Source organism: Nylanderia fulva, unplaced genomic scaffold (assembly GCF_048542155.1).
Source record: "Nylanderia fulva isolate GAGA-0341 unplaced genomic scaffold, ASM4854215v1 Scaffold101, whole genome shotgun sequence".
Classification (NCBI taxonomy): Eukaryota; Metazoa; Arthropoda; class Insecta; order Hymenoptera; family Formicidae; genus Nylanderia; species Nylanderia fulva.
In genome coordinates, this window is record NW_028189204.1 from 246,373 (window position 1) to 272,251 (window position 25,879).

At 37.4% G+C, this 25,879-nt stretch overlaps 4 protein-coding genes across 6 annotated transcripts in view; 1 reads left to right on the plus strand and 3 right to left on the minus strand.

Moving 5' to 3' along the window:
• LOC114935573 (fatty acid synthase-like) overlaps positions 1–24,418 on the minus strand; it is a 127,520-nt gene extending 103,102 nt beyond the window's left edge. For 2 of the 3 annotated variants that reach the window (XM_085483905.1, XM_085483901.1), the window contains exon 1: positions 24,218–24,405. The gene's annotated coding sequence lies outside the window, so the exon portion shown is untranslated. Of the gene's footprint in view, positions 1–24,217 lie in introns of all 3 variants that reach the window. The other variant, XM_085483898.1, reaches the window with a different exon arrangement.
• LOC114935567 (uncharacterized) lies at positions 4,650–5,357 on the plus strand. The gene has a single exon (XM_029308422.1). The coding sequence runs from the start codon at positions 4,650–4,652 to the stop codon at positions 5,355–5,357; it is 708 nt and encodes a 235-aa protein (XP_029164255.1).
• LOC146725185 (uncharacterized) lies at positions 9,094–11,536 on the minus strand. Its single transcript, XM_085483957.1, has 4 exons — positions 11,236–11,536; positions 10,995–11,122; positions 10,535–10,922; positions 9,094–9,692 (listed from the first exon to the last, which is right to left on the minus strand). The coding sequence occupies exons 1-4, from the start codon at positions 11,534–11,536 to the stop codon at positions 9,094–9,096; spliced, it is 1,416 nt and encodes a 471-aa protein (XP_085340083.1).
• On the minus strand, positions 11,555–14,018 carry LOC114935569 (uncharacterized). Its single transcript, XM_029308425.1, has 3 exons — positions 13,590–14,018; positions 12,019–13,479; positions 11,555–11,866 (listed from the first exon to the last, which is right to left on the minus strand). The coding sequence occupies exons 1-3, from the start codon at positions 14,016–14,018 to the stop codon at positions 11,555–11,557; spliced, it is 2,202 nt and encodes a 733-aa protein (XP_029164258.1).
• Positions 24,419–25,879: the final 1,461 nt, after the last annotated feature.

The window sequence follows — 25,879 nt, forward strand, 5'->3', positions numbered from 1 at the left end:
CATAAAATCGTTCGGTGCTCGCGAAAACAATAATTCTTACGAACGAGAGAGATTAGGTTGACGGTCGCACAAATAAATAAAAATATAACGCATAATAAAACTAAACCGTCTAAGGACAAGTAAACGAAAATATAAATAAAATAGATTAACATCTCTCTCGCTTTCCTTTCCCTTATACATACGGCAATAAAGTTAAAATATATAAAAATTCTTACAGAGCCAAAGTTTAATTTATAAAATATATATACTTAAATATAGGATTAAAAACTTGAATTTATAAAAAATATTTAAAAAAAGAACTTTTTGACTGCTGCCAACAAAATTGTAATATTTAAATAATAAAAAAATATAAAAAACCAAGTTTAACAAGAATAATAAAAACAAAAAATAATTTTAAAAAATTGTTCAGAAAAATGCATAATAAATTATAAGTGCTTTAAAGGAAAACTTTTTCCCCGCGCCTTCACCAAACGACGTGCTGCTTACCGCGCATACGATCTCGAAGCACGCATCTCGATCGAGAAACGTGCGGACTGCGGCCGTTCGAGAGGATACACAATAGACGACAATAATTATATACGATAATAGATTAAACGGATATTTTAATAATTTACTAAACAACAATATTTTACAAAAATCCAGATTATTCTGAAATTCTCGATTGCTTAAAAATACCTGACAGAATTGAGAAAAATAAGACAGGGAGGGAGAGTAGAGAAAGGTAAGGAAGGAATGGTGGAAAGAAGAACGGCAGAAAGAGAATATGGGAAGGGTATGAGAAAGGATATGATTAGGGGCAGGGAAGTAAAAATAGAAAGAAAAAAAGGGGAAGAGGATATGAAGAAAAAAAGAAAAGAAAAAAAGAAAGAAGAGGTGGATAGAAATGAGAGAGAAAAGAAATGATGGAAGAAGAGGTTAGAAGAAATATGTAAGGAATAGGGAAAGAATAAATCATGGTGCATTTACGTATGTAAATAATACAAGTATTACGTTATTAAAGTGGTGAGAGAAGGGAGATACCTGTTACATAGTGGTATTAAGGTGTATTGTGGCATACTAACAATAAGATGTGTGGAGGATAAGTATGGGGAGAACGGAAGAAGCGAGGGAATTGAGTGAGATCAAGGAGACTTCAAAAAAGACATGAATGGTGTTCTATGAATTGGCAGGAAGAAAAGGACTGGTGACGAGAGAGATGAATGGAAAGATAGAGAGGTTAGAGAGAAGGAGAAAAGTAGAAGATCCAAGTATTGGAGGTGTGGATAAGGAATGAGAGGAGAGTGTCAAAAGAGAAGATAGGAAGTGGGAAGAAGGAAACGAAGAGAGAAAGGAGGAAAGAAAGAACGAGAGGGAAGCGAAAGTTAAGGGAGAAGTAGGAGATGGTGTGACGGAAAGGAAAAGAAAATATGAAAAGGTTGAAGAGGATTTTGAACCAAAGGAGAGCAGGAAAAAGAGTAGGGGGGAGTGGTAGACCTGAAAAAAGGAAAGAGGGTAAGGACAAAAAAGTGAAAAAAAGAAGACATTTTCAAACAAAAAGACATTTGCGTACTTGTATGAAAGAACATTCTAACAATATAAAATTACATGTAACAAATCATTCGGTCATAAGCAAACAGAGTTGGGACATAAATTTGATTGGGTATCACCCGTTATATTACATAATAAAAAACATGTTAGAAAGAGAGAAATCGCAGAGATGTTTTTTATCAAAAAAGTTAATAATACAGTTAACCTACATAAAGACACAGAGAATTTAAACAACATCTATGACAAAATTATAAAGGTTGCATAAAATTTTATATACTCAGTTTTGACGATCCATCATAACGACAAGATGCGGTTACTTTCTTTCAAAAGTTCTTTCAAATGTTTTTAAGAAAGTCCGATAATAATATTGTTTAATAATCATGACAACAGTGTCAACTAACTGCGCTTTTATCAAGGAAGTATGTAAAAAATTTTTAATTCTTGCGTTTAACATCAAAAATGTTTATTAATTTTAATTAATTGTACCATTCTAGTTTTTCACTTAAAAAGGACCAAAAACAGATGGTCGAAACGTTGTGGAAATAAAATAAAAATTTTCTTGGCTAGTTTGGGTCGAATTAAATATATTGTTCCTATTTTAAAGTAATTTTTAAAGATACTATAAATTTCTTGTGCTAAAAGATGAATAGTAACTGTAGATATAAGTTTGTTTCTTTTTGATTATACAATGTTTATACATGTGTTATATACACAGAGGTACCCAAAAGAAAAAAATCTAGCATTTACATTCTTAATTAACTTTTTCGATTGAAATATTTTGAGAGTTAAACAAAAATAAAAAATAGAAAACCAAAGCAAAAAGGAAATAAGTATTATCAAAGTGTATGCGTATCTATCGCTTTGATTTTAATCAACTCTGGCAAATAACTGACTTTTGATATTGGAGAATGCGGTTGCCTTGTAGCACGAGTCGATTGATATGTTGCCGAAACGTCGTGTAATGGCAATAAGAATTAGGAAGCACGTTATTTTTTTTCTTAGCATCAAAAACAATTGCATGATAATGTCGATTTTTAATATAGCGTATAAAAGAATCAAAATCAGAAACAATCAATTATTTCCTTGAGTTAATTAAAATCAAAATAAGTAATATGCACGCTAATAATTCTTAAATCATTTTTTCTTTGATCCTCTCTATTTTTTTAACTTTTCCATTACCTTCCAAAGCAGAGAAAAACCTGAAAGGGCCAATTTACGAAACTTGTTAAATGTTTTCCGGTAACAAATCAAAAAATTGACACCATTATAGACGCGATAGAAAATAAATATCTAGCGCTAATGTCCAAACTCAAAAAAATCATTAGCAATAACGGAGGTCAGTTTCTGACGGACAAATGACCGAATTACGCGGATAGAGCAGGTTTTAACGTAAGACGCACGTCACCATACAATCCTCAATCCAATTCGGTAGAACATGTAATGAATAAACTCGAAAAAGTAATTAGGGTATATTTCCCGACGATTTTCTTACAATAGTTTTTTGGTCCCATACAGCAGCGCTTCTACGTCCATTTTACCGTTCGAAACTACAAGATTACATTTACTCAGTAGCGAGGTAAAATATCATTTTTGGTGCGTGTCCGTTCTACATCCACAATTGTAGATGTAGCTTGGACATATAGAAGTAATTAATTATAGATTTATTAATATAATTGTGTTTTAGGTCAACTTTCTTAATAATTCGTATTAATTAAACATAATGTAGAAGATACTTATTGTATAATTAATTAATTGCTTTTACGTTATACACCCCCCCGATGGGTTCCCACCTTGACGAAGTCCCGCGGCTGATGGGGTGGGGGGAGTGCGGGGCGGAAGGATATCACCCGTTCAGGGGTGTGACTGACTGGGCCCCCCTGGTTCGTCCGGCTGCTGGGGCGGGTGGAGGGGCTTGAGGGGGCGCGCGGGGGCCGCTCGCTCAGGAAATGGCAACCGTGTGCGCCGGACAAAGCGGAACCTCCACAAGCTAAAGTGTGTGCAACCGTGCTGAGGGCTGCATGGCGTAAGGGGAATTACGTCGCTAACGGTGCCTCTCGGATACCGGGCGACCTTCAAGAGTATCGAGCCAAGCCCTGGGCATTCGCGGCTCTGCCCAGGTGATATCGCGCGGCCGCGGTACTCGTGGGAACAAATATGAGTACAAGCCAAAATGAAAACTTTTTGGAAGTCCTACAGGGCGTGGCCACCTTAGGTGACGAACGACCTGGAGAAGAAAGCCCGAGCAATTCGGGGGCGGAGCCAAATAAGGCCCAGCCACCAAACGCTAGGGTTCGTTATAGCGGAGCGGCAAGACGACGCTATAAAAAACAGAAGCAGATGGAGGCAAAGGGGGAAGCTGCAAAGCCCACCTCGGAACTGACATCTGTTTCGACAGTTACTCCAAGGACGGGGGAGCAAGCTTCTTCTGGAGCGATAAAGCGACTCAGATCGGAGCATAGCACACCCAGCCCTGCCAGTAACACTCAGTTGGGCAAAAGGCCGAAAGTCGTAACTGACCAAAGGACTTTTGCCCAATTGACCTCCGGTCTTGTAAAGGTTGCCCTGGTTCCCTTGGCTTACCCTGACAAAAGACTGGAAAAAGACAAGGCATCGCTTCTGAAAAAAACGGTCAGAAGGCGTATTCTTTGCTTAGCAAGGGGTACCAAAGCGCCTACTTTCAGAGGCACCTCGGATAGGGATGGGGCAGTTGTCTTTAACTGCACAAATAGGGAAACTGAGGAGTGGCTTAGAAGCCTAACTTCAGAAATTAAGATCAATGGAATCGAACTGCGTGCACTGCGGGTCGATGAGCTCCCTAAGAGACATCGAGTCGTAGTGCACGTAAAGGATCCCACAATACCTGTCAAGGAAGCGTTGGAGCTACTTGACAAGCAGAACGTAGGCATCCAGTCACCGGACTGGGTAATCGCGAAGGGTAGCGAAAGCAGGGACGCCACGAGCACCCACTTTGCTGCCCTTGTTGGGGATGGGGTTTTGAGGGCGTTAAGAGCTCTCAACTTTAAACCCTACTGTGGACTTGGGCAGGCAACGATTAGGTTGCCTGCTGGAGAAAGCAGTAAAAAAGGCGCAAAGGAGAAATCACCGGACCCGTTAGCATAAATATGGCGGACCGGATTCACTTTACGCAGATTAACTTGCATCACAGCAAATGCGCCTCGGCTGTACTACCCAGGTGCGCAGCTGTGATGCACACAAGTAAATACATATTTTTAATACAGGAACCATGGATCATCAAGGGACATATAAAAGGACTTGACAGCTGTGGAAAACTATTCTGGGCCGGAAACACGGACCGACCGAGAGCGTGCATTATAGCAAAAGGAATAGACGAATGTCTACTGCCACAATTTAGCGATGGTGACTTTGTTGCCATCAGACTGAAAATAAAGACGACCAGTGGAATAGTCAGGAATCTAATTATAGGGTCAGTGTACATGCCCTACGATTTGGAAAACCTGCCCCCACATGAAAACGTGATTAAACTCACGACTTATGCAAGGCAGAAAGGGCTAGAAATACTCCTGGGATGCGATGCCAACTCGCACCACCTGGTGTGGGGGAGCACCGACATAAATCCCAGGGGTAAGAGCCTATTCAACTTTGTGGTAGGTATGGAGCTACACATCCTGAATAAAGGAACAGAACCTACCTTCCTGGACTCTAGAAGACAGGAAGTGATAGATATAACCATATGCTCTGGCGGAATATTGGATCTGTTGAGGGGATGGAGGGTCTCTGATGAGCTCTCAGGATCAGACCACAGGCAGGTCCGTTTCACCATGGAGCAAGTACAGAGCCAAGGGTTATAGAAGAGAAATCCTAGGAAAACAAATTGGAGGGGGTACAAGGAAGACCTTAGGAGTCGACTCAAGGAAGCACCCACTAGATTCCACACCATAGAAAATTTGGAAACAGCGGCAGACTACTTAAATAATGCCATTAAATACTCATACAAAATGAACTGCCCATTAGAGTCAAAGAATCCTTCAGCCAAAGCACCATGGTGGAGCAAAGAGCTGGCTAAGCTAAGGGCTGAGGGGAGAAGACTCTTTAATAGGGCTAGAAATGTAAATACACCGAGATCCTGGGAGGAGTACATGAAATCTCAGAGAATTTACAAAAAGGCCATAGTAAAAGCTAAAAAGAAAGGATGGAGAAGTTTTTGCTCAAGTATAGAAAGTGCTCCTGAAGCATCTAGACTGAGTAGAATACTCTGCAAAGAAAACCAAACACAATGGGGCTGCCTTAAGCTTCCCAATGGAGGGTACACAGAAACTGCGAAAAAGACCCTACGGCACCTTATGGAAATCCATTTCCCAGGCTTTAGGGAAGACTCAGCAGACAACAACAACAGGCAGAGACCCATGACCGTGCACAAATCAAGGGCATAAGGACTGGCAGCTAAAGTGGTCTATCCACAAGCAGTGGAATGGGCGGTCGGTTCCTTCGAGTCTTTAAAGGCTCCAGGACCTGATGGAATATACCCGATCCTGCTGCAGAAAGGGCTGAGCAGCTTGTTAGGCCCAATGACAAAAATCTACAGGGCAAGTATTGCTCTTAGACATGTCCCCCAGAAGTGGAGAGAAACCAAGGTGGTTTTTATACCTAAACCTGGCAAGAACGGTCACGTCAGGGCAAAGGACTATAGACCAATTAGCCTTATGTCCTTTGTATTAAAGACCTTAGAGAGACTGGTGGACAGATTTCTCAAGTCCAACTCTCTAATACAACAACCTCTAGCCGACTCTCAGTACGCTTACAGGGAGGGCAGGTCTACCGAAACCGCCCTATATCACCTGATAAACAAAGTTGAGAGTCAGCTGGAGGCAAAGGGCTATACGATCGGAATCTTCCTGGACATCGAGGGCGCTTTTGATAGCACTTCACACGAGGTGGTAGGGGAAGCACTGATCAGACATGGAGTACAAGAACCACTGGTGGACTGGATAGAAGACATGCTAGTGGACAGATGCTTGACGGTGGAGTGCCAAGATATCTCCATCAGAGGAAAACCAACGAGAGGCTGTCCACAGAGGGGAGTTTTATCTCCTCTGTTGTGGTGTCTAGTGATAGACGACCTGCTAAAAGAGCTACAGAGGAAAGGTTTCTCGACCTTTGGCTATGCTGATGACGTGGCCATTGTGGTTAGAGGACCATTTCTCAACACACTAAGGGACCAAGCAAAAGATACCTTAAAGATTGTGCAAAACTGGTGTGAGAACAGATGTCAAACGATTAATCCGAGCAAGACAAATATTATGGTCTTCACCAGAAAATATAAACCTGAACCCATAGAGACGTTAAAACTCTGGGGAAAGGAAATACCGTTTACGAACTCGGTGAAATACTTGGGACTGATTCTAGATCCTAAGCTTAGCTGGGGAAAACATCTCATAGAGCAAAAGAAAAAGTTCTATGCATCCATGTAGATGTGCAGAAGGGCAATGAGCAAGTCGTAGGGCATCAGCGCTGGTGCAGCATTGTGGCTGTGCAGGGCGGTCCTGCTGCCGCGGCTGTTATACGCGTCAGTCGTCTGGTGGACGAGAAGAAATAAAGGGGAGGTGGAGAAACTACTTAGAAGCCTGCAAGGTTACTACCTAAGGGCTGCAGTAGGGGCCATAAAAACCACACCCACAGAGGCGCTTGAAATAGCACTTAGTGTTACGCCAATAGGCTTGGCCGTGATAAAATCAGCCAATACCACGGCATACCGCCTGAGATGTCAGGGTGAATGGAGAAACACAGGACTGGTACACACCAGGCTAGGTCTTTTCCAAAAGTACCCTATTGAGGGAAAACAAGACAGAACCACAAGAAAGTATCAACTGGTAAAACATTTTAAATTATGGATACCTGATAGAAACGAGTGGTTGAAACCGGGCGGGATCATGGACACAAAAGTGGACATGTGGTTCACGGACGGGTCAGGCATAAACAATTGCTTTGGAGCAGGAGTATATGGACCTGGGAAAAACCATAGGGAAAATATTCCAATTGGAGGCGACTGCACGGTCTTTATGGCAGAGATGCTCGCCATCCTCAGATGTGCCGAACTGATCCTAACCAAGGGAACAAATTGCAGGAAAATATATATCTGCACGGACAGTAGGGCAGCCCTTCTGGCGTTGGTAGGTGCGACCACCGAGTCATACTTGGTATGGGACTGTATGCTGGCGCTGGAGGAGCTGTGCGGAAAAAACAAAGTAACGTTAGTCTGGGTACCCGGGCATCAGGGCATACCGGGAAACGAAATAGCAGACTCACTGGCTAGAGAAAGGGCTAGCAAAGCACCAGATAGTCGGGAGGTGGGAGTGCCCTTTACGATGGGCAAGAACTTCATCAGAGACAATATAAACAAACAACACAAGGCCAGGTGGGAAAATCTGAAATCCTGCCGACAGGCCAAATTTCTGATGAAAGACATAAATGGTAACAGAACCAAAGAACTACTTACACTGAATAGGCAGAAATTGAGGATGGGGATAGGACTGTTGACAGGACATTCACCAATACTCAAAGCCCACCTATTCAATATCAGACTCGCAGACAGGAAGGAGTGTCGACTATGCGGGGAGGAAAAAGAGGACAGCATACATATTCTGTGCCAATGTCCGGCTCTGACTAGAAAGAGATTCAGGATCTGGGGACAAAGTTTTCTTAAATCCCAAGAATTAGACAACAACAAGGGTGGTGGAACTCATAAGCCTAGTGGAGAACTCTGGGCTGAGTACACATCACCCAGTTTAAAGACAAGAGTGAGAAGACACAATGGATCTTGCTAGATCTAGGTGCCGTCGGGGGCCAAGTCATGGAACCACTCACTACCTATCTACTACTACTACTACTACTACGTTATACACGTTTTTTTATATTTCTTATATAAGAATAACATGCATTTTAAAAATATTATATTGTGCTCTTAATTTATTTAGTTTTATATTCTTAATTGATTCTTTTATTATTATTTAATTAATTTTTCAATTTATTAAATAACATTTATTTATTACATTCGTTGAATATACCTGTTTGTTATACATGTAATGTGTACTGTCGCCACACCTCCGATCTTGTCGCTCCACTCCAATTATGTTCGTTTGTTATTCGGCACGGGTTTGGGACGTCGCAAAGAATGAAAATGATTACGCGTTAAGTATAACGAACTCTAACACAACAACGGAATTTATTGTTTATTCACTCTTACATTGATTAACAGAATAAAGTTTAGACTCGCGGGAGCGGAATAGTAGTGCTTAATGCACGAGATCGACTCGAATAATCGCTGATGATCCGTCTTACAGACTGTCGCAAAACGATCTGAATCCTCGAGCATCCCCGTCGTCAGACCACGGGAGCGCGCTTCGAAGATTCACGTGATTAACACGAGAAAGCGGATTCAAATAAATACGATCACGCGGCTGTCACAGGACAGGGCCGTGGTTCAAACGCGCTTCATTCAACAAATATAACATCTCGCAAAAAAAATGTACACCTGCCTGAACATGCCGCCCGCCTCGTATCTGGAACGGTACGATAAAATTTTATAATCTAATCTATCGGAAGACGACAAATTTGCGAGATCGGTCTCACGAACTCAGAGTCTTTAGTTTTTATAGTAACAACACGGACATGTCCATCGTCGCCGGGTTGCACAGAGATAACACGCGCAAGACCCCATTTGGAGGGCGGTAACAATTTATTCCGTAAGAGCACGAGTTCTCCTGGTTTAACCTCCGGGAGCGAGCGCATCCACTTCGGTCGTTGCTGCAGGGTGTGCAGGTAGTCGCGGGACCACGCGTTCCAAAAATGTTCGAGCATTGCCCGAACGCGTAAATAGCGTGAAAGTCGGTTTTTCTCTACGTCCGTTACGGATTCCTCTGGGATGGTAGAAAGTGGGGCTCCAATAAGAAAATGCCCTGGAGTTAACGTCGTAAAATTATCGGGTTCGTTTGTCATGGCAGAAATCGGTCGCGAGTTCAAGCACGCCTCCACCTGATAGAGAATGGTGGCAAATTTTTCCGTCGATAGCGTATGCTTGCCCACTACGCGCCTTAAATGATGTTTCATGCTTTTCACCCCCGTTTCCCAAATACCACCAAAGTGGGGCAAAGCGGGGGGTATAAAGTGCCACGTAGTTCCATCGGTAGCTAAAAGCGAGCCAAACTCAGAATTTTTTATGATTTTCCCGAATGTTTCCGCCAACTCTCTCTCTGCTCCCTGGAAGTTGGTCCCGTTGTCACTGTAGACATCGCTGGGGATGCTACGCCGCGAGACAAAGCGTTTAAATGCTGCGAGAAAAGCTTCGATAGATAGGTCGGAGACTAACTCAAGGTGTATAGCGCGGGTCGCCAAGCAAATGAATATGGACACGTAAGCCTTGTGTGAACGATGTCTTCTTCCTTTTTTTCCATAGGACGTCAAATGATCCCGCATAGTCAATACCCGCGTGTGTGAACGGGCGAGATGGCGAGACACGTGAAGCTGGAAGACTTCCCATAATTTGCGTCGGAATTAACGCTCGTTGACGAGCGCACGGGACACAGCGATGAATAGCCGACTTGACTAAGTTTCTTGCTCCGATAATCCAATAGTTCTGTCGGATAAACCGGAGTGTCAATTGTGGACCTCCATGTAACGTCTGTTTGTGAGCATGGTCGATGATTAAGTCACTGATACGATGACGAGGCAAAATAATTGGATGTCGCTCGGAAAATGCAAGAGGGGTCCTTTTCAGCCGCCCGCCAAGACGGATCGTGTCGTTTCTGTCGAGGAATGGCGTTAATTTTATTAGAGAATTTCAAGAAGATATAGGCTGCTTTCGACGCAGTGCCTTATATTCTGATGCGAAAAGACTGAATTAAGCTTGTTGGCACCAAAAGATGTGTGCCTCGGACAATTCAGCGGCGGTAAGTCGAACCGAATCGGTGACCGCGGTAATTGACCGTTTCGATCGTGCACAGGCGATAAAACAACGGACATATGCGGTTACCCGAAGTAGATGCGTCCACGATGATATTCGATGAGGAAGGTCCTCGAGTGCAAGCGGTTGCGGCACGTCGATGATGTGAGACAGCAGCCTTGCGAGTTTCGTTGTTGATGCCACGAATAATTTTGTCAGAACTTTTAGGAGTCTGACGAGGCCATAAGGTCGACGACTGAGTCAACCATCTTGGGCCAGACCACCACAGTTCGCAGGACGATAGATCGGCCGGAGCGATGCCGCGGGATGCAATATCCCCGGAATTTGAGTTAGTCGGAACATGGTACCAAGTGGCAGACGGTAGTTCCGTCTGAATTTTCGACACTCGATTTGCTACAAACGTCACCCACGTGAAGGGATGTTTTTTAAGCTTTTCGAGAACGATTGTCGAATCAGTCTAGCAATAGGTTGGAATAGTAGAAAGCTGTGTCGTTTCAATAACGTATTGTAGCAACTTGACAAGTAATACAGCACCGTTTAACTCCAAACGCGGAATAGACAGAGTTTTAATTGGCGCCACTTTGGCTTTGGCTCCAATCAGCATGACCTTGACGTCATTTGAGCAAGTAATCTTCATATACACCACGGCACTTATGGCTTTAAGTGATGCGTCAGAAAAACCGTGATATTCGATACTGCTCATTGTCCGGTCCAGCGGGGTATCCGAACTTTGGTGAGAAACCGGAGAGAGTCGCGATACGTTTCCCAACGTATGCTGAGATCCGCGGGAAGCGGCTCATCCCAGCCGCATGTCCTAATCCACAACTCTTGCATTAGGTTTATAGCAACAATGACTACCGGCGTAGCCCACCCCAGAGGGTCGAAAATTCTGGCTATAGCCGAAAGAATCGAGCGCTTGGTCGCTACCGCAGTGGGCAGGAGCGATATGTAGAAGAAGAAGGAATCATCTCGTGGCAACCATGAAATGCCGAGGACCTTGATGTTGTTATCCTCTTCTAAGGAGTGATCCATGTTGATAGCTCGATCATTAGGCGGCACATCCTCGAGCATTTCGGTAGCGTTGGCCGCCTACTTACGCAGACGGAATCCGCCCGCCGCGAGCATATTGACTAATTGGATTCTCATGGCATTGGCCGTGTCAATATCGTGGGCACCAAATAAAATGTCATCGACATAATTCTCGTGTAGCAGAATGGAACGAGCAAGAGGAAATCGATGACCTTCATCTTCGACCAGCTGGTGCAATACTTGTATCGCGAGGTATAGAGTGGGAACGGTGCCATACGTAACGGTACGTAGACGGTACGACTGGAGAAACGTCTGTGATGACGGTCGCCACAGAATGCGCTGGTAATCGGCCTCCTCGGGATGCATATCTGTCTAAACATTTTTTTAATGTCGGCAAGATATACGTATTTATGTTGTCGCCATTTAATTAGTATAGACATCAGATTATTCTGCAGCTTGGGCCCTGTATAAAGATGGTCATTGAGGGACGTTTTATTCGATGTAGCACATGACACGTTAAATACAATCCTCAATTTAGTCGACAAACTTTCGCTCTTCACGACGGGGTGATGCGGTAGGTAGACGACGGGGTCGTGAGACAATTCTGGACCGGTGACCAACTCCATGTGTCTTAGGTCTAGGTACTTCTGAAAAAACGCATCGTATGACGTAGCGAGACTAGCATCGCGCGATAACCGCCTCTCGAGTCTGTCGTACAATCGAGTCGCGATGCAGCGTGAATCTCCAATACGTGGAGGAAATTGTTTAAAGGGAAGGCGAACGATGTATCGCCCGCTCTCATCTCTCGCGTGAGTGTTACGGAAATGATGCTCGCATTTCTCCTCGTCCGCAGTAGAGCTCGGTTTCATGAGAACTTTCTCAGTCTCCCAGAATCGCACGAGAATTTGGTTGAGGTCAACGTCCATAGTATTGACAGTTGCCACGCAAACAGATGCATTGGAATCGTTATCACTAGAAGGGCCAGTGACAATCCAACCAAAGATCGTTGACTGGGCCGTGGGACTGCCGAACGGACCTTTTCGAAGGCCATCTAGTAATGTGGCTCCGTAAAGGTCCGCTCCGATTAATATCTGTATCGGAGTCCGATTGGTGGGATCAGCATCAGCGAGATCAAGTCTTTGTAAATGCGGCCAGTCAGGGACTGGGCTACGTTTCGAAGCACCGTACGACGTGATCCAATTAAACACGTAGGCCGCGACTGGGAGAGAAATGTCGTTTGTTACGCACGGCTTGAGCGAAAGTCGTATCATCGTTTTCGCCGTGCCGGAATATCGTTCGCCGAAACACGTCACGGGCAAAGTCGTCCGTTGGCGGGATGTATGCAGCAATTGAGCCAATGTCTCCGTGATAAACGTATGAGTAGCTCCTTGGTCGAGTAACGCGCGTACTCGTACTATTCGATTTTTGCGGGTACGCAAATTCACCCACGCGGTTGCGAGGAGCACGGTAGAATTTTTCGGTAGACACGTTGACGCAGTGAGCACTGTCGGACTGGTAATTTGTGTTTTCACTACGCTTGCGTCAGCGGAGCGATTGTCGGAAGAAGGCATGCTCTCATTACTCTTGTTATCGCGATGTAAATACGTATGATGTGCTTTGTCGCATTTGAAGCATTTCTGTGGATTTTTACACGCGCTGACGGAATGACCGAGTCGCAAGCAATTCGTACAACATTTTAACTTTTTTGCTAGGGCGAAACGTTGATCAATGTCCAAGGGGACGAATTGATTGCATCGAAAGAGTAAATGTTTTTCCGAGCAAGCCGGGCATTTCCGGGAATCTTGTACGGACGCGTTATTTGCAGTATAAATTTTCGCCTTAAAGTTACACGACCTTTCGGATACAATATCGCTTGAAGTCAAAGGATTATCGTCGTCGAGACCTCTAATTCGCTTTGAAATAAACTTTAGAAACGTGTCTAATTCAGGAGGATCGTACGAATCCCCCAGTTCCATCTGCCACTCCTGACGAGTGCGAGGAGGCAATTTTTAGTAAGTAGAAAGATCAAGGGATTGCTCCATTTGTCGACCGGACGCCCGAGGTTTGACAAAGCTTCAATCGCTGATTTCGTTACGTCGCGTAGATTGCGAAGCGCGCTAGCTGATTCGGTTTTTACAATCGGTAGATCAACGATCGTTTGCAAATAAGAATTAATAATCAGACGCGTATTCGCATATTTGTCCGTCAAGGCCTTCCATGCGGGCTCAAAATTATTTTTGGTGATTTTAAAATTACGCAATAAAGCGGCGGCATCGCCCTTAAGCTTGGACATCAAGTAATGCAACCACGTGATCCCATTTAGTGACGAATTATTTATCACGAGAGTCTTGAACATATCGCAAAAATGAGACCACTTTAAACGGTCACCGGAAAATTCTGGAAGATCAATGCGGCCGAGTTTCATCGCGGAATTGTTCGCAACTGTCGTTTGCACGGAGCTGGTATCACCTGCATGCCCCAGGATGGAGGGCTTTTCGGAGAACGTCTCGATGAGATCGGCCATGTAGTCGGAAGCGTTGAGATACTCCTCCTCGGCGAGGAGGAATGTACCTTGTTTGAAGTAGTCTAATTGCTCCTTTTCTTCCTTGGAGGCCCCTTAAAGGAGCTGAATGTTGACGAGCTGCGCCTTCTCCCACAGTTTCTCCAAGGTACCGAGGCGATGTTTCACCTTGGCGGCCGTGAGATTGCTCGCACCGAGTTTTTTCAAATTTGTCACCGAACGAGAGATTTGTCCGATTAAAACGTCTTGATGCGTGAGCAGCTCTTTGAGCGTCGCCATAATAATTATTAAAGTTCACTGACTGTACGGCGGTAAATTTCACCGTGTATATAATTGTTCGCGTCAATCACGACAACTTATTTACTTGCAAAGGAATGCGTGCGCGATAAGAGCAGATTATTCACGTGTAATTACTCTCAAGGTCGCTCGACCCGGCGTGTAACGCGTGTTGTTTACGTGGTATAATTATCACAGCCCTTGGTAGTCCTATGCGCCAAATACACGGCGCGCCAACACCCAATGGAAGGTCAATGTTCACCAATGTGCACTGATTAGATCACGACTTTTTACGACGTCCACCCGCTAAATCCGGCTCGAAAGACCAAAAAATGTTGCGACACCTCCGATCTTGTCGCTCCACTCCAATTATGTTTGTTTGCTATTCGGCACTGGTTTGGGACGTCGCAAAGGATGGAAAATGATTACGCGTTAAGTATAACGAATTCTAACACAACAACGGAATTTATTGTTTATTCACTCTTACATTGATTAACAGAATAAAGTTTAGACTCGCGGGAGCGGAATAGTAGTGCTTAATGCATGAGATCGACTCGAATAATCGCTGATGATCCGTCTTACAGACTGTCGCAAAGCGATCTGAATCCTCGAGCATCCCCGTCGTCAGACCACGGGAGCGTGCTTCAAAGATTCACGTGATTAACACGAGAAAGCGGATTCAAATAAATACGATCACGCGGCTGCCACAGGACAGGGCCGTGGTTCAAACGCGCTTCATTCAACAAATATAACATCTCGCAAAAAAAATGTACACCTGCCTGAACATGTACCAATATGCAGAATGTAATTAAATAAAGGTATACGAAGCACACCATTAAATATAGGACAATAAACTAAATCGAAAATTTCTAAGTCATTTTTTAATTTGAGCTTTATTCTTAACGCTATAAATTGTTAATGTTTGCCAATTAGCGCGTGGCTTCAACGGAAAACAGCATAGTCAACGCCTTAATAGGCGTATTGAGGCATGTTAGATGGAGAGCGTGGGCTTTAATATAATAATTAATTGTCACGTACCGACAAATTTTCATCGCTCTCGGTTAGATTTATCTTAACTCAAACTAACATCCGATACGCGGGATCGCTAGAATTTGCTTATCGTCACGTATTGACAAATTTTCATCGCTCTCAGCTGGACCTATCCTAAACTAACATCCGATATGCAGGATCGCCAGGGTTGTTTATAAACCTTATAAACAAACCTTATAAACAAAATCTTATAAACAAACCGAAATAAAGGCCTCCCTCCTTCAAAATTCATAGGTGGAGGTGGTAAAATTTCGAGTATAAAGGGCTAGAAAAACGCTGTGCATCGCAGTTGAAATCTTAACGAAACCTTTGTCGTAACTATAGTTCTCCGCGAACTTCGACTGTCATCCTTTGTTTCCTTATTCTTACGTTACGACTAATCCAGTATTTTAGACTTATAATTTTGTAACCACTCATAGAATAAAAGGTAATTAATAATACCGCAATAAGCTCAGTTATTTGGCATCTGATCCGAGTTTTGATTAAAATTTACATATAACGTAGGACATCTCCGAGAGCGGGGAACGGACTTTTCGCTGACAAAGAGTGTAGCGAATTGGTAACCGGCGCTGCCGAAGAGTGTAGCGCCAACGAACACTGCTCTTGGCGTATGAAATTATTTACCATTACTCTCAAATCGAGCTTACCCCTTTCGCTGCCGAAAAGCGTAGCGAATCGGACTGGTCGCTGCCTTGCGTAGCGACCCTAAGTTTATTTTGGGAGCTTCCGTCGTATTTAACATTCTCATGAAGAAAAGGGCAGGTAAACAGCTCAAACGGCTCAGATACCAGATAAAACAAGCGATTGATTTGCAACAAGATTTCTTTCACCTCTCGCAAAAACTCCAAGATTTAGAACCAAACGCCCAAATCGAGAAACCTTCTACTATTCCTTACCAACTAACTCCTATCAACGTCGAGCCTGACTATTCCGACTATCGCCGCATTACCAAAACTGATCCGCGTTATAAAGTTTATAAACTAAGATTCCTGTTCGGGACTAAAAACTAAGTACACACAACCCGTCCAACTCCCGGGTAAAGTATTTAAATATACTGACCCAAAAACGGACGAACGAAAACGTAACATAATATAACAAGGTTTCAATAAATGTAAATAGTTTAATATAAATAATAATATTATTAATATGTTTAATATTATTAATATGAATAATACATGGAAGTGATCAGACGCAGAAATAAGAACAAAAAATCATATTTTGACAAATAGTTTATTTTAATATGTTTTAAACGTTTTGGTTATTATTTTAATCATTTTAGCACAATTAAATGCAAAAATTAAATAAAATTAATTAAAATAAATGAAAAATAAAATTGTAGATGGTTATATATAATTTTATTTTTAATTTTTACCAATTTTAATGTAATTTTTTGCATTTAATTTTGCTGAAAATGGTCAAAATATTGACTAAAACGTTCAAAGAATATTAAAATAAACTATTTGTCAAAATATTATTTTACGTTCTTATTTTTGCGCTTGCTTATGTCTACTGATTTTTATTAATTATTTATATTATTATTTAATAATTATTAATATAATAATTATTATAACAAAACTTAATATTTTAATTATTAATAAAATATTTTAAGTATATATATTTTATAAATTAAACTTCGGCTCGTATACAATTAAAATATGTGATATAATAAAAGGCCAACTTAACGAGCTTATATGCTATTAATTGAAAAATTTTATTTATTAATTTACGTCATACTATACAAAAGTTAAGATAAACGTTTCGACTGTACGACAGTCTTTCTCAATATCCTAATAATATGTTAAAAAATTAATTTAGTCATTTCGACATCATAAATAAATACAACAATTATAAGATTATGTGACGAACGCAGTACAAAATTCATGTTTGTTGGCATGAGTTAGCGCGTCAGATGCTGTTATATTATGTAACGACATTTTTTGTCAACGAACATAACACTTTTTTTAAAAAATTATTTCTTTTTACTTAACATAATCACAATGTGTACTTTTTTAAAAAACAACAGATATCGATTTGTTTTTTAAAAAAGTACACATTGTGATTATGTTAAGTAAAAAGAAATAATTTTTTAAAAAAAGTGTTATGTTCGTTGACAAAAAATGTCGTTACATAATATAACAGCATCTGACGCGCTAACTCATGCCAACAAACATGAATTTTGTACTGCGTTCGTCACATAATCTTATAATTGTTGTATTTATTTATGATGTCGAAATGACTAAATTAATTTTTTAACATATTATTAGGATATTGAGAAAGACTGTCGTACAGTCGAAACGTTTATCTTAACTTTTGTATAGTATGACGTAAATTAATAAATAAAATTTTTCAATTAATAGCATATAAGCTCGTTAAGTTGGCCTTTTATTATATCACATATTTTAAATATTTTAAGATTTGCATGTTTGATTTATAAGATTTATAACATTTATAATTTGTTAATATTAGATTATTTTAATGTATAATGTGTAAGTGGAAGATAGGAATATACTTAAGTCGGTGGGATCAATAATGTCCATTGATTCGGCGAAAAGCGAAATTTCGGAAAAATTAGGAATTATTTCGGAGTAAGGATAAGGGTGCCATAATCGTTTATGACTAGCGAAAATCGAAATACGTAGGATATAAGAAAAGTACTGAGAATGAGAACAAGAATCGAGCTCTGACTATGCAAGACACGAGATTAGACTGATCTAGTTTTTTGTGAGAAACAAAAACAAAAAATTGTTAAATTGAGTGATCGAATGAGATATTTATTTTTATATTATTTTGTTAATCGAGAGACATAACGATTTTCCTTTTCTTAAAGCCAAATAAACTATTTGTTTTTTTATTTTGTTAAATTGTTGGTGAACTTTAGTTTTACTTTACTTCTAGCTTACAGATGTATGTATATACACGTACAATTATTGATATGAAACGTATGTTTTTACTCATATGTATTTATCTTTCGATTTTTTCGGTAATAAAGTCTTCATAACAGATTCAGCTACTTCTATAAGTTCTAGCGGCGTGGAAGGTTTTAAACACTCATTTTTTTATCCATTTTATCATTCTTGAATAATGAAGGTTATAACGAATTGATGTTTTGTCTTGCGTGAATTTCATTACATTCAAGTTTGTTATGTCAGTCAAGAAATAGTAAAATAAATTAAATCGTAGTAAGTCAAGACTCTTATTAAATTATAATAAATTTGATAAAAGGCTGTTAAGAGCAATAAATATAAAAATTCAAATTATGTTTGAAAGTGAAGTCATATATAAAGATAATATTCTTTAATCTAATGTCTAATAATGAATTACAATAAAAGGTGACAAAAAAAATTAAACATAAGTTCTCTTTAAATACAAATACAAAGCGAACGTTTCGGTCAATATTTTGACCATTATCAACACTGATTAAATTCTAAATTTAAAAAATAAACGGTGTCATAACGGTAACATACATAAAGCATAATCAAAAACGTCATAGAGTATGGAACGCATTAAAAATACAATGATAGATATAATGATTAACAAATATTATGGTAAGAAAAAAAGAATAACATGATGTAAAAATAAAAAGCGATATTCCTCCAACATAGTCATAATGTGATGGTTAAAATTCGTAAATTGTGTTTTTACTCCGGTTATTAGACCCGATAAACACATGATGATTTGAATCCTATAACGTTATTAAATAATTATTGATTTATTTAAACTTAATAGGTTGTACAAACACGAAGATGTTTATAGACTTACATATGACTAGATTGCAAAGTAAAAACAGTAGTGTAGGAGGAACATCGATTCCTGAGATCCGCACACTTACAATGTCACAGACAAAGTGATCGAAAGGTGAAAATGAGCGGTGTTACTTATTATCTTTGTGTATCTATTTTCAGAATTTCAGTAGTTTATCAATTCTGTCTATATATGTATCAGGTAAACATTCTGTGTCCGTTTGCAAGTTCAAACTATTTGTTTGTCTTTTAATATAAATCATCTCGGAGATTAATCTTTTTCCGAGGAAATTTTCTTTATCAAGAATTTTTACTTTATTCCATTTAAATTTGTGGTTGAAATCGAGCCTATGGTTAGTTATAACAGATTTGTTCGTTGTATTCTTATTAATGTCAAGTTTATGTTCCAAAATCCTAGTACTTAATTTACGTCCCGTTTGGCCCACATATGATGCATTACAGTCTGCACATTCAATTCTATAAACAACATTGGTATTGGAAAAAATTGAAACTTTATCTTTATGCACTTTAATGTGTTTGTTTAACTTATTTAAACTGAAATAGGAAAGTTTCGTATTAAGATTCTTTGTGATATTTTTAAATTGTTCAGATGTGGTTGGAAAATATGGAATGGTAAAATATGACTTAGGTGATTTTAGAGTAGAAATACTATTGTTAATAATGTTGTTGTTTTTATTGATTAGTAATTTTAAACGATGGTTTATGGTTTGAAAAATTAATTTAGTAGGATAGCCATTATTATAATATCAATTATCAACTTTAAGTTCTTGGTATGGAAAATTGGGTGCAATAATAAAAATGCTTTGTCAACCAATCCAATTATTGTTCCTCTTTTTTGACAAGGAGGCTATTGTGAAAAGTAATGTAAATATCTACCAGAAAAAGTTGATTTATGGTACCAGTCAGTCTTAATAGAATTATTTTCTAAAATGAGCGTGACATCGAGAAAATCAAGGCTATTATTATTGTTATATTCTAGTATAAACTGAATTCTATTGTAAAAAGAGTTGAAAATGTCTAAAGTTTGTTAAATTTTATGAGATGGAACAGCACGTATAACGTCATCTACGTATCTAAAATAAATAGGTGGTGTAAATGTTAAAAGATTGAGCGCTTGCTTTTTAATGTCCTGAAGTACTATATCTGCAATAATAGGTGACAGTGGCGATCCCATAAGTGTGCCATATAATTGTCGATAAAAAATATTGTTAAAAGTAAAAAATGAGGAATTTAAAACTAAGTTTAATCCTGCCATAAGTTCTGATTTCGGAATGTTGCAATTCTCAGCCAAATATTGTTATCTATCAGAAACACTTTTTAATGCCAGATTGATTGAAATATTCGTAAAAAGAGAAACAACATCTAACGATATTAGTTTGAAAGCATTGTCAATATGAAAATCTTGAATTTTGTTGACCAGTTCATAGCTATTTTCTATATGGCTGTTAGCTTTTGGGAAGCTGTTTTTCATAATTTTATGTAAAAATAGAGCGAGATCGTAGAGTGAACTATTAATTGAGGAAACTATAATTCTGAATGGACAATTATTTTTATGAATCTTCGGGAGACCGTATGCTCTTGCAAGAATGCCGTCAGTAAATAATAGAGATTTATAAGTTTGTACAGAAATGTATTTTTTATTTTTCCTACTAATCAATAGGTCTCGTAGGCTAGTGGTTAATTTTCTAGTCGGATCTTTGTTCACAATAATGTATGTGCTATTATCTTTTAGCATATTTTCTATTTTATTTATGTATTCATTTTTGTCTAAAGCGACAATGGCATTACCTTTATCAGCTCTGGTCAAAATGAGATTTAGGTTTTCTTTCAAGAATTTGTTTGTTATCAAATTTAATTTTATTAAAATGTTATTGTTGTTATTACGGGGATAAGAATAATTAGGAATTAAGTTGAAAACTTGTGTAGCTTTATTTCTGATAGTAATACGTTTGTCAGTAGAAAGTTTTTTTAAATTATACTCTAAATTTTTTATGAAGTCAATAGTTAAATCAGTTTTATTGGTAAAAAGCAAACTAAAGTTCTCGCTCAATTGCAATAAACATCTCATGTCGTTCGGAATTATAACATTAGATAAATTTATAAACTAATTTTCTTTGATCTCCATAATGTTGTGTACTTTATTTGAATATAAGTTAGGATCTATTTTTATTTCTAATATGTTGTTTGAACTGTTAAATCATTGTTTTTCTTCTTTAAAAAAGAAATAATGTTGTTCTTTATTTTTGTCTGATTTGTTCCTTTGATTCGTGTATTGACAATAGTATTGAATATTCTGAATGTTGAAATTTTGTTGTTTAAAAATTAAATGTTCAAGTTTTGTTTAATCTGTTACTTTTATTTATGTAATATGAAAATAGTGGCCCATTTTGCTTGATAAAGAAAGCGTTACAAACAGTAAAACAAAAACTACAATTAGTAAACTAAAAACTATTAATTATAAAACCAATTAATTATAAAAAAGATTTTTTAAATTGTTGAGAAATAAGCCATTTTCCGTACGTTAAACAGCAATCGAAAATCGAACTTTCACGACAGGCATTGTAAAAAAATCAATATCACACCGACTTGAAAACATCAATAACAGATGACAGATCGCTACACGTGTATATGTAGTTACGGGCCGGAGAGCGCGAAATCTATGCGATATCATTGAAAAAGTTTGATCGATTGTAGCTCAAAAACTATTGCTGCGTCAACATATTTGTATAAAACTTTTTTATTCTAACGTATAAGACGGGCAACAAGAGCCAAATCGCGGATGACAATGCGTTATCCTAACGAAACTAAATAATTTTTCGTTAGAAATAAATACCGGTGCACAAGGCACCAAATTTTTACTTGGACACGGCCAAGATTTTTAAATATGAAATAATCTCATATTTTGAGATTTAATTTCAATACCCCTTTAACCCCCCTACGGAAAATAAATAAATGAATGCAAGAGAAAAATATACATCCGAAAATCGCTGAATCGGGAATCCCGAAGTATCCAAGTAAAAATTTGGTGCCTTGTGCACCGGTATTTATTTCTAACGAAAAATTATTTAGTTTCGTTAGGATAACGCATTGTCATCCGCGATTTGGCTCTTGTTGCCCGTCTTATACGTTAAATTTATATTTACATTACAGAGCCTTGTTAAAACTCTTATATTTTTTATTCTAGTTCACGTGTAAAATACGTTTGTGAAGACGTCTAGAATACGTTTCAGGAGACGCGGTAGCGTCTCGCTAAGTTGTATCTTTCATTCGTCTTTAAATTAAAATATAATCTACAAAAAGAACGAAAAAATATCAAAAGATATCAAAAAGATAGCAAAAATATCAAAACAATAGCAAAAATGCGCACACATATATCACACGTACACAACACATGAATAGATGCATGTATTGGAAATGTCCATCTCGCACGTTTTACAACAGACGGCGATAGTATGTCGCTCCATGATCCATGATGTTAGGTATATGTGTCAGATCAGATGTCAGATTTGATGACATGTAACCTCTTTGCATGTAACATGTATGTAGGTTACATTCCCTACAATGTCATGTTACATATTAGTTGTAATTATATAAACCTTATATAAATGCCTATGTATGAGTATGCATATATTTTTAATATATAGCGGTGTCTGTGCTATATCTTCAAAAAGCAAAAAATGCTAAAAGAATTTATGCCACATGTAAACATATTAAAATGAACAATGATGGTTACAAGAAAGAAGGAATTACGTGCCCTTCGATGCAAGTCCAGAGCATTTTACTGAAGGAATTTTACAACGAGTGTGGAATTTCACCGTTGTGCATAGATTACATTGAGGCGCATGGTACAGCTACGAAAGCTGGTGATCCGGTAGAAATAAATGCTATTAATAATATTCTGTGCATAAAATTATTAAGGTATGATAATCGAAAAATGAATGTTTCCCAAGATATTTTGTATTTTATGTCAGAATACTGCAAATTTGCAGCCTTACTAACTCGAAAAATACTTAATGAAAAAATATTTCATTGTAGTGTTTTGGAAAGATCTCGAAGTCAGCTACAAAAGTATGCAAGAAAAAATATAGTGTTCCATTTAAGAAATTAAAGTTAATCTTCACGTAACCTTCAAATGGCTATTCAAGGTTAAATCAATGACACCATCTCATGTCCCCCTTGAAACCATACAACTTTTATCTGAAACATTTTTGTCTTAAACTTTTAGATTTTGAGAAATTACAAATGATATTGAAATGTATAATTATAATATACAGGGTAGGCCATTTTAATCTTCGGACTAAAATTTCGCAAAATCCAAAAGTTTAAGACAAAAATGTTTCAGATAAAAGTTGTTTAACCTTGATTTTAAATTTTACTGGCGATCAATCCTTTTATCTTGTAAATAAATAACATATAAATAACATATAAATAATAACATATAATAATAAATAACATAAATGTATATGTTATATAAATATAATAAATTAATTAATATTAATCTTAATATTAATATTAATTCATATGTTATATAATTATTAATATATACATACATATATATATATATATATATGTATATCCCAGCAAACACCAAGTAACAATTATATAACTGTTAGTTATAATTTCCCATTCAACAATGTAAATGCAATATAACACACGTGTTATATAATTGTTACTTGGTGTTTGCTGGGATATTATATATAATATATAATATATATGTATATGTATATATTATATAATATGTATATATTATATAATATGTATATATATATATATACATATATATATATATACATATATATATATATATATATATATATATTACCCGCTTCTGACAAAAATTGTGTTTTGCCTAATATTCGATGAATATTCGGCATATGATCGTGCATAGTATTTGATATTTGGTATTCGGTCGAATATACTATTCGTTGTATCTCTATTACTATTATACTTTTATGTATGTATATATTTATATGTATGTATAAATAAATAAATCTCTGACATAATTTTAAAAGCACTTGGTGTGTGTATGTGTGTATGTTGTGTAAAGATCTTTAAAATAATTTACTCAAAAAGTAAAAAAAAAACTATAAAAAATAATGAATAATTTATACTCACCGTGTTCAATTTTTAAGAATTATTTTGAAACTAACAGTAGCAACGATTCTATTCTGAAACAAAACTTTATAAAACTAATTAGTGATATTTTATACTATAAAGCAACACATGTTCTACTATCTATCTCTATCAAATCACGTATGAACTGTTCTACTATCTACCTCTATCAAATCACGTATGAACTGTATGACAACCAACTCAATATATTGTAAGATTATCCCTTCTAACAAGAATAATCTAATATTTATGTAATATAAAAGTTGCACATAAATTAGCATAATTATACATACAATTAAAATCAACTTAATATACATTGTGTTAAAGTTCAGCGAATGCATAATTACAAAGTAGAAATTTGTGGGATAAAATAGATATGATAATGAGATTATTATGAATTTTCTAGGAAATACATTCAAATACGAAATACATTTTTATTGTAAATTTGATTCAGATATGTGCAGTTGCATAAAAAATATGCAATACATATATCTTAGCATGAGTGAGGATAGAATTTTAAAAAGAATAAATTATTTTGAAAATTCACAGCGGCCTAAATTATTTTGCTGCGTTTAGTATTAAATTACGACTTAAATAATATTTTGGGTAAAATTTATTTTATTTAATGTTTTTTATAGCTATACACTTTTCAAAAGCTTTATATTTTTTTTTAATTCCAAATTTGATAATATATTTAAGGAAAAAAAATTTGAAAATATGTATGATTAAAATGTAAAAACTTTGTTATTAAAAGTTTTAAAACATAAAAGAAACATTTAACATTTAACATTAAACAATAGATATACACAGGGTATCTAATGAGACAGATTACATTGTTATATTTCGCAAACTAATGATTTTATTGAAAAATATTCTAAACAAAAGTTGTATGGCCTCAAAGGGGATCTATTGCCAAAAATTTGATTGGATAGTCGTTTAAAAGTCACATCAAAGTCATCTTCACTAATAAACACTAATAAAGTATTCTCTTAACTTTTTGAGTTATAAAGTTTAAAGTTAGCAATTTTTTGATATAAAATGTTAAATATTTTGTATAATATTTAGTTTTCTATTTGACTAATTTTTAGCCTTTTTATAATGTTCCTATTTTGACGTTCGACTTCTTCATTTTGTTGTGACCAATACGATGTCGTAGAGAGTAATTCCACATTCTTTGCAGAAATTAGTGAATTCCTCGCTTTTGAATTGCCTACCATTATCAGTCGTCATTGTAACAGGATAACCATTTATAACGAAAATTTTGTTTTAACATTTTTATTATTTCAATGGCTATAATAATTTTTGATTTTTAAATCTCTTTGTATTTACTATAGTAATCTATTATTATTAATATATAATCTCTACTTGATAAAAGGCCCAAATAGTCTATGGCTACATCGATCCATGGTTTCAATGGTAAAGCTCGACACTTCATTTGGAGTATTTGATGCTACTGACGTACATTCTTTGTATGCCTTGACTCTTTTTTCTGCATTATTATTAATTTTAGGCTACCATACTTATACTTACCTACCTACCGTACCTTTAGTAAAAGTATAATTTTTATTGCTGCTATGCCGGGATGCCTTTCATGAACAGAATCAAGGACTTGTTCCCGTAATTTACAGGGAATTACTATTCTTGTGTCTCTGAAGAGGATGCCAT

Coding starts and splice junctions, on each gene's coding strand:
- LOC114935569 (XM_029308425.1), bottom strand. CDS start 14,018: ATGGCCGATCTCATCGAGACGTTCTCCGAAAAGCCCTCCATCCTGGGG. Junction 13,480..13,589: donor CGCTTCGCAATCTACGCGAC/GTAACGAAATCA, acceptor CGCACTCGTCAG/GAGTGGCAGATGGAACTGGG. Junction 11,867..12,018: donor TGTCGACTAAATTGAGGATT/GTATTTAACGTG, acceptor AAAAATGTTTAG/ACAGATATGCATCCCGAGGA.
- LOC146725185 (XM_085483957.1), bottom strand. CDS start 11,536: ATGCTCGAGGATGTGCCGCCTAATGATCGAGCTATCAACATGGATCAC. Junction 10,923..10,994: donor GTTTGGAGTTAAACGGTGCT/GTATTACTTGTC, acceptor ACCTATTGCTAG/ACTGATTCGACAATCGTTCT. Junction 9,693..10,534: donor CGTGGACGCATCTACTTCGG/GTAACCGCATAT, acceptor GCTCGCTTTTAG/CTACCGATGGAACTACGTGG.
- LOC114935567 (XM_029308422.1), top strand. CDS start 4,650: ATGGCGGACCGGATTCACTTTACGCAGATTAACTTGCATCACAGCAAA.